A 9445-nucleotide genomic window follows, 5' to 3' on the forward strand; every position below is an offset into this window, starting at 1 on the left:
GACAAACATGTAAACATTAAGGTAATCATCCAGATGAGAAGCAAAGTGATACGGCTCATATATCATCCTTTGGAAAATGGAGGAGGGGGGTAAGAGATGAGTATAAAGTATACAGGATTCACTAACACCATGCAATGTATTATAGAGTTATCTCAGACCAGCTAAAGCATGACAAACTGATCTTATAACTTCTTCTGTCCCGTGATTCCACAAACCTCAAGGCAGATTAAACATCTGCTTTCAGTGTCAGGGTTTTTTTTCCATCAAGCATATCAACATGTAAGAGTCAGATGATATCTCCTTAGTAGCTTCTTCCACCTACCACTTCACAATCCACTGACTTCCTGAGCAACAGACCCCATGACTATTCAGACACAAACATTGAAACCACAGGTAGCAGCTAACACAACTGAAACATATGACCCCTCAGACTTGGTTTCCAACTTGCTGTGAGTTACCTCCCATGCATTCAGCTTTAAAAAGCTTCTTAATAGCTTTGTGACTTCTCTACTAAATGCCCCTCATGAGATGTCACAGAAAGTGTAAGGTAAATAAAAAAAAAAACTTTTCAAAACATTGACAGTTGGAATTTTAAGCCCACAGGAACGCTATTTATATTTTCCTATCTTAATATGGAAAACATGTCATGTCCTCCCTTTATTGTTAACATTATCACCATTTTGATGTTTTATTAGAGACAGGATGAATTAAATGCATTTCAAATGTAAACTGTGGTATGACTAGAGCTTCCAAATGCCAAACACCTTCCAAGCTGAGATATTAAGCACTAACTTACAATTTTAAAACCACTAACTTCAAAATTTGCTTCAGATTTACAGCCCATACAAATAAGGTCCTACTCAACGGTACATTACTCCATCTAAAATATTTGATTTGAATATTTGAAAATCCATTGAAGAGTAAAGTGTGCAATTCTGTTGACTGCAAATAAAGCTCACCGATTCTGAAATGATTTGCCAGCAACGTTGTCTCTGTATGAATCAAACATAACATGATACTGGTCTCTACTCCATTCCAAGACAACCTGCAAAGAAAAAAAAAGAGAAAAATAAAAAACCAACACTTGACATCACCACTCTCTAAAATCAGACACCTACAACTCTCCTTTTGAAATGTGTAATCACAATCAATTTCATTCAAATTGATCTATGCATTAATGCACAACTGACCAGATCTTAATCTAAACTGTTATTACACTGAGCCAGCAACCAGACCCACAACTTAAAGAGTGCACTTGGTTTAAACTTTTTTTTTTTTTTTATCTGCAAGAAAGGATTTCATGTTTTACGGACACACATCTTAAGCTACTATTCATTTAGGTTACCTCCCCCTCACCTCTTAGGCTATAAAAATTCAGGAATGTTTTCCCAAAACTGATACCTAAAATAAATATACTTCAATACAAGCAGGAAATCCCTACCCCACCCCACATAATTTTGCTTGTCTTCTTTTCTGTTCTCATACAGGGTATATTAAAGTGTATACACCTCTGAAATCTGAGCTTTGCAAACAGACAGGCCATATCAAATTATGCAAATTGAACCAGCCATAAATTTAAACACAATAGCTCTTTCCCAATACAGATGAAGTCTTACGTTGCACACAGATTAACCCAACAGCATAGCATTTCTGCAGTCTCCCTTCCACCCCCCTGCATTTCTGCCACCCCCCTTTAGCTTGACAGTTCGCCCAGCCCTGCAGTGAGCCAAGTCACGAAGCGAGACCAACAGAAAGATGAACCTTCAAAAACCAGAGCACTTGACCTTCCTCTACGTGCTTGTTGGAGCTGGTGAGAAATGGTGGGAACACTCAGCTGAAGGGAGGGTTGCCTTCCCAATCTTTATCCAGCCATCAAGGCTGCTTCGCTAAAACATCAAACTGTGGGCCACTTAAATGCCCTTTGCCAGCTGTCCCCATTCCCAGGCATTTACACAGATTAACTAGACAGCAAATCAATCTTAAGCCAGTTCTTCCTATGGAAAGCTGCAACTTTACATTCTGTTCCCATTCTTAATTGTACATATATATACATACACAAAACAAAGGCACACAGTTATGTTTCCATTAATAACAAAGTATCTGGCATCATGGCTCTAAATAAAAAAAAACCCCAGACTTTTCAACACTAAAAATGCTTAATATGCTTCGATACAGCAAAAAAGCGTAAGTAATTTGAGATAAAAATAATATAAGACATTTAGGTTCTACTCTGAGATAAAATTGCTATGCTATCTTTTACAGTGAAAGTCCAACCTTATCTTGTGCTGAGAGATTTAGAGATGAAGGCGTAGTGACTTATTTTACCTCGAGAAGTATGTATTTCTACGTACTGGAGAGGGGAAAAAAATATCAGGGAAGACTAGTACTTACTTTACACCACTCTTCCTAGATTTAAATTTTTATTGCTTATTTCTTGTATTACAGGAACACTGAAATATACCATTTCTCTGAAACAGCATTCGAAACTATAGCATAAAGACTACCTCCGTCCCTTTTAAGAAGATACACATCTCTTCTCTCATGCCCACTAAAGCAAATTAAAGCCTTCTAGAGAGCAGGGAAGCCCCATCATGTGGCTAAGTGACAAGCCCATGCACACACACAGTTCCTGCCAAAGCTACAAACGGTCTCTTTGTAACCAAGATCACATCTGTGCAAGTTCATTCCCCTTACACAAAGGACACAATGTCCCAGGTGAGCATAAAATCTCCTCCCTTAAATACCCAAGTCAGAAAGTGTCTTAAAAACATACTATTACACTTTTTCTTGCATAAATCATTACATCCTTCTGCAAATACACTAATTTAATACAGCACATAGTGAAACATCTGCTACTACTGATAATGATGAATTGATATACACTGACTGATCTGCTTCTAGAAGAAATACAGAAGTATTTGAGTAAGAATGTAATTTATTATACAAATAATATGATTTTCCAGAAGAAAAAGGCTAACTGTTCAAGCCTTGGCTTTTTGCCTTTGTGCATCTATAATCAAAAAGATTGAGGACAGACAACTTGAGAAACTCATTTAGAAAAAACATTAAGCTCTTCCCACCTGATATTTTTTTTTCCTGTAACTGTTCCCTCCTGTCACCTTACTTGTGTTGCAATAATGCCTGGAGGCCTCTTTGCTTTTCAAGTTTGCATACTGATACTATAAAACCACAAAGCGAACAACATAAAAAAAAAAAAAAGAGGGAGAGACACCCTCTATTAAGAGATACTGTATCAGACGGGTGATAACAGAGGCTCTGGCATATTCCAGTTATAAAACACTGCACCAAGCTGAGCAACCTACGGAAGGACAGCCAAGAAGGGCTAACAGGTACAACCAAACCGTCCCAAAACTTAAAGCTCATCTTACAGCTAGGTTACAGCATTAGCTTAAATCAGGCTACCCTACACATTTTTGCAGAAATATTCCTGAATCATGCTTAATGCACTGTTATTTCAGTAAGCTCAAGATTTTTTTCTTGAAATCAAGCTAATTTTCAGCTTGAGGCTGTGAGGACACCATTATCAGTCCCAAATTATTTCCCCTAGCCATCCATTTTTACACCACCATTAATATTGATATTAGTATGAATCTAAGCAAGCAGATCTAGTTTTGCCTACCAGGACAAAAAAGCTGGCTCTAGGGGTAGGGGGAAAAGCAGAACTGCAAACGCTGCTCCAACACTAGGGTCTGATAAGCATTGCACCACGCTGCTTTTTATTGCTTGACAGTTCCCCACAGATTGTTAAAAATGTTTGAGCTAGTAATTACTAGAAAGATTTCTTGGCTTCATTCTCAGAACAGTGATGTATTTTAACAGTTGTTGCCTCATGGACTTTGTACTGAAGAAGATAAGTGATTTCCATTCCCACTACAGTTGTCAGAAAAGGTCTAAGTGTTTGCTCTCAGAAGCCTAGGCTCTCCTAAAGCCTTAAACTACCACCGTTTACCAAAACACATCACTTTTATGATTTAAAGTAAAAAGCAAGATGCACACAAACATAGCTTACCAAGAACACTCATGACCACTGTAGAGAAAAAGAAGAAAAAAAAAAGTTATTCTAGGTTTCTGTACGGTCATACCAGAAAGGGTGGGCGTTTTGCTAGTGTTTGGCATCTTTGTTTTTTAAAAAACATTGCTGGTCACTTTTCTTTTTTCTCAACATATCATTTTGAAAGCTTACTCCTACAGGAATCTGCCAGATCTTTGCTTACTGTCTAAATAGTATCTAAGCTTTCCAAATAGTTCTAAAAGTAGCTCTAAAAGGGCTAGAAGTAGCAAACTAAGATTTGGTAGGAAAGTAATTCTGAGCACTGATTTTCACTGATTCTCTGCAAAATCAGCCATAACTTGGACAACTACCAAAGCGTTTTTTAAGAAGTTTCTAAGAAATCCTAAAGTTGTCATTCTGAAGAAATGCAAAACTACACTCAGTTTCACAGCACCAAGAGGTACAATCCAAGTTGAGAATTGTACAAACAGGTGCTTAAAAGTACTACACTATGAATTTGCTTATGGCTTATCAAGTGTTTCAGGAACTTGTGAACCCTATAATAAGACAGCAGGGATGAAGTACTTCAAAAAGAGGTACAGATACACAAAATAAAAGTTTTGACCGTGCTACACTCAAGAGCTTCAGATAATAATCTTTATGGCTCTTCATTTTTTTCTGTATCTGAAAGCCCATCAAAATAAAAGAGAGAAGAAAACAAAGGAGAGAGAAAAACCAAGGAAGTTTAGGAATCAGGAAATTCCTGTCTGTTTGCATTTAACACATGCCACCCTTTTACACTGACAAAAATACTGTAAGTCCCTGAATACTTGCTATATTTCCAAACACCACACTGAAGAACAATTGGAGTTTTTTTTCCCCCTACAAATGCTTTAGTCGATGATTTCCAAAACAGATAGGGTAATCTGAAATGAAACTTTAAAATATACTATGCACTTGCATAAAATCATATATATATAAATTAGAAGTTATATTGCATCATTTAAAAAACAGCAGGCAAACTGAGTAATAAGCAGCGAGCAATGTCACAGACCCCGCTGAGCTGAAGGCAGCTTGGAGAGGCTACATTTAACTCTTTAAATTCGGATGGAGAAAGATTTTGTCACTCCCGGTTCCCATTTGAAGGGAAGGTTACACCCAGCACGGGCTTTTAAAGTCAAATAAACCCAAAATACACCGGTAACTAATCACCTGATGGGGGAAGCGGGAAAAACTTGCCCCAAAACAGGCCGCCAGCTGCTGGAGCTGGCAGGTTTGCCGCGGCTCCCCGGGGACACCCCGCCAGGCTCCCCGGGGACACCCCGCCAGGCTCCCCGGGGACACCCCGCCAGGCTCCCCGGGGACACCCCGCCAGGCTCCCCGGGGACACCCCGCCAGGGCCCGGCAGTGCTGCCCCGGGGGCGCTCCCGCACGGCGGCCCGGCCCGCGGGAGGGGAGGGGAGGTGCGGACCCTCAGTCCCGCAGCCCCGCGGCCAGCGCCACGCACCGCACCGACACGGCGGCCCGCGGGGCGGCTCGCAGCCCGGGACGCCAGGGGAGCAGCAGCGCCGTCCTCTCCCTTTACGTGCTGGAAATACAGAGCCACGGCCAGCGCGCACGCCCAGCCGCCCGCTGAAGGCGCCCGCTGCTCGCAGGGACGTGACGACCGCCCGGCTCCCGAGAGCAAACACAGTCCCGAACCGAAAGGCACCCGCGCCCAGCGGGCCGTGCCGGGACTGCGGCGGGCGCCGCCCGCGTACAGGCCTCTCCCCGCCGGCACCGCTCGGCTCCGCACGGCCCGGCCGGCACTGCCCGCAGGAAGGGAGGGGAAGGGGGGCAGCCACGCCACGCCGGCGCGGCGCCGTACTGACCTCCCCGAACTGCAGGGCGGAGACGATCATGAGGACGAGGCCCCCGAGGCAGAGACAGGGCCCATACCTGTGCGACAGGCAGGTATAGGTCTGGCGCTGCAGGAGCTTTAGCAGCATGGCCCGCCGGCGGCCGCCGCCTCGCCCGGCGCGGCCCGACCCGGCCCGGCCCGGCCCCTCACCGCGCTGCCGTGCGCCGGGGCGGGCGGGCGGATCCCGCCGCCCCCAGTGCCCGCCCCGCTTCCGGCAGCGCCGCCGCGACACCTGGCGCCACCTAGCGGCGGCCTCGGGGAGGGCGAGGCGGCGCCCCGAGCCGCGCTCTGCGGGCTTGCTGCGGGCGGGAGCACTGCCCCGCACCTCACGGCTGCCGGGGTCCCGGCCTCTGCCGCCCCCCGCTTCTCCGCCGTTTTCCTTCTGCCTTCCCAAGGGCCCAAACACCGAGGCAGCAGGGGCCGCGCCGTACGGGTTTTTGCTTCCCCGGCTGCTCTCTCACGGCGTTGGGCGCTCCAGCCTTCGAGGCGTATCAACAGTACGGACCCGCCGGAGGCGGCGGGACTGACCCTGCAGGTTTTTTCAGAAATCATCCGGATGAAGCAATCCGGACCCAGGAGCCTGTTTGCAGCAGCTGGGCCAGAGCATGCGCTGCGCTGGCGGCGCTCCCCGCACCGGAGCGCAGCGCCGCACGCGGGGGTGCGCGCGGGAGCCGCCCCCCCAGCTCCGCTGCACTGTCGCGACCGGACTTGTGACCCCTCCCCTGTGAGTTACCTGCTGCCTGTAGAACAGAGCTTAAACGCTTTGACGTGTAATGTCCTAGGTGATCCTGAAATCGCTGACCCACAAGACGATTTTTCTGCGCACCTAACGCCTGCCCAGCCGCGGCCAGCAGAGCTGCACCACCCTGTCGTGCTTCCAGGCGCGCCACACCGTGAATCTGTTTTCCCCGGCTAAGAGCGAGTGGGAGGACTCTTGGGAATCATAAAGATACAGTAAAGCTACATGCTGAGATTCAATTCTGTGCGCACAGAAATTAAGTGCAGGCATAGATTCATGCAAGGGGAGCCACCAGGCTCGAAGAAAGTTATTCATGGAGCTCTTCAAGAACAGTTCTTGAGGCAAAACCATAATAACAAGAGACTAGTTAGAAGTCACTAGCTGACAGCAGACTCTGTTAAATCCTTAATCTGCATCAATCTGATTTCTGTCACGAAGTGCAGCCATCTGCACAGGACACTGCTGGTATCGCCACTGCCAAAAGTTTCTTCAGGCAGAATGATGAAAGGCACTTCTGGTTACCACAGCAAAATGATGTGGTGGCGTAGGCGCTCATGAGGACAAGGACAGTAGCGTTTATCTCTGTAGCCCTTTACCACTGCATTGAAAGGTCTTCTTCTAAGTATTTCTTACAACTCAGTGCAGTGACTCCTCTGAGTAACAAGCGTTACCCTCCTGTTCTTATTTTTCCCTGTGTATAGTAATAAAGCCTGACCGTTTCCATAAGTTTGTCCTAGTATATTTACACAATTGTGGCTTGAGAGGGCTGCACCTGGCCATACTTCTTTAAGAAGTGTCCCAGAGTGCATGGCTTTTTTGGCACTGCTCTCCCAATCCACTGAGCCCTACTCCTATTTACCTTTTTGGTGTCACAGTGTTTTTCCTTCCTTCATGGACCACGGGACAGGATGGCAAATTCACTAGGGCCTACCTTCCGAGTCTCAGAGCCCACCACACAGTGCTGTGTGCCACCTCCTTATCCTGTGTTATCAGCATGGTTATACTTATTTGGCCCTTTACAATAACCCAGCCCTCCAGTCTCAGTACGCAGAAGCTTCTAGTTAAGCTTTTACTGCCTGGTATGCACAGCCAGCACAATCTCCTAACCCATGCAGTCTTCTTCCTTCATGTGTTCTCACCAATGTACCAAAGTAATACCCTGGAGGAATATAATATTTGGAGGTCTGCTGGTGCTTCCCTCACTTGCACCTCCTGTTCAAGGACTGTGCTATTATTATTGAGCCATTATCACTGAAAGGCGGCACCTCTTTACCACCCGCTGCAGCACTGTGGCTGGAGTGCTAGTCATGGCCTGGTATTCTGAGTCAGCAGACTGAGGTTTTCATTCAGAACTGAGGTATAGCATGTGTGCACATTAAAGAAACAAAACCATTATTTCTGGTGAATAATACAGCAGAAAACGCAGAAACAGACTAAAACATGCTGAAGATAGGCAGCTGAGAGACATAACAGCAAAGTAAAGCAGAAAATCAGTCAAGGAAAACTGGATGACTACAAGCCCTAGATAAATAACTAGTGCAAAATATGGAATGATACATTTATACAGATTAATAAATACTTCCATATAATACCAATGTGAAGACACCATTAAAATTCTCATGTTTATATGATTTTATAAAGTATCAGCAAAAGTATTCCAGCAGATATAGAAATGTAAAAAGCTACCATACAAATCATGATGAGACTATATCTGTCCTTGCTTCTAGAATACTTGTGTTCAAGGAATATATATTTAAACTTAAACAGATGCACAGAAAGAAACAACCAGATCCTCCCTTCTGAGAAGACACTAAAAGATTTTGGCTTGTTCATGTTACAGGAATGAAGATCAGAAGTTTATTTAAACTAAATGCAAAACTTTCACCAGGTTAAAACACAATAAAAAAAACCAACCCAAAACAAACAAACAAACAAAACAAAAAAAAAAAAAAAAAGGAGAGCAAAAAAGGTTCTGGAATATATTTTTCTTTAAGAAGTAGGAATTTCTTTAAGAAATAGGAATAGCAGGAATACCTATTAAGCCTTGAGAGACAGCTTAGCCAGCTTCTGACAGTAGACAGGACTCTATATTCCAGATGTTCCCCTATATTCCCAGTTTGCCATGGATTTATACGCTGTTGCTGTCTTCAGTCCATCAAAGGCTTAATTATTCCATGCAACACAAAAAGGCGTGATGGAAAATGAATGAAAATAAGGCCATCCTCAACTTGCTAATTAATTGCAAGGTATTATGGTATATATAGTAAATGCAGATTCAAATCTGGTTTAAGACAATCTGAATCCAAGTTGCTTGGATCCTTACACATTTGTCACTAGAAATTCTTACCAAGCTCAAAACCAGAAACTGGATCAGGGACCTTGCATTACTTTGCAGCTGGCTTCGTGAGCATGTCTCTGAAAGGGGAAGGATTCAGGCCAGACTCTTCTTTTTTTTTTCCACATTTTATCTAATACATTGCTTAGGCAGCTGTCCAGGTGAGTATCTTGTTATTGCACCAAGAACAAGATACTTAACTTTCTTCATTTTCCACAGTCACTGTACAAGCAAATAAACCCAGATTTTCTGTTTGGAGCAATAAATTCCACTAGGTGTCAGAATATCTAAAAATTAGATGCTGCTGTTGTAATCCAAAGTATACTCAAGGGCCTTGCCAAATCACTATCCATGTAAACCATTAGGCCCTTGGAATGATCTACTTAACTGTACTTGTATTTGTATTAACTTAAGATGCACGTAGCAACACTTACAATAAAGGCATGCTTTCTGTGCAGT

The 9445-nt window shown here is 44.2% G+C and overlaps 1 protein-coding gene across 1 annotated transcript in view; it reads right to left on the reverse strand.

Moving 5' to 3' along the window:
- GNPTAB (N-acetylglucosamine-1-phosphate transferase subunits alpha and beta) overlaps positions 1-6073 on the reverse strand; it is a 45850-nt gene extending 39777 nt beyond the window's left edge. The window contains exons 1-2 of the mRNA XM_040596819.1: positions 5884-6073; positions 960-1045 (exon numbers count right to left, since the gene is read on the reverse strand). Of these exons, the coding sequence (XP_040452753.1) occupies positions 960-1045; positions 5884-6000 (203 nt within the window). The 5' untranslated portion in view covers positions 6001-6073. The remainder of the gene's footprint in view (positions 1-959; positions 1046-5883) is intronic.
- Between the last annotated feature and the right edge of the window lie 3372 nt (positions 6074-9445).

The sequence above is a fragment of the Falco naumanni genome, chromosome 5 (assembly GCF_017639655.2).
Source record: "Falco naumanni isolate bFalNau1 chromosome 5, bFalNau1.pat, whole genome shotgun sequence".
NCBI lineage: Eukaryota > Metazoa > Chordata > Aves > Falconiformes > Falconidae > Falco > Falco naumanni.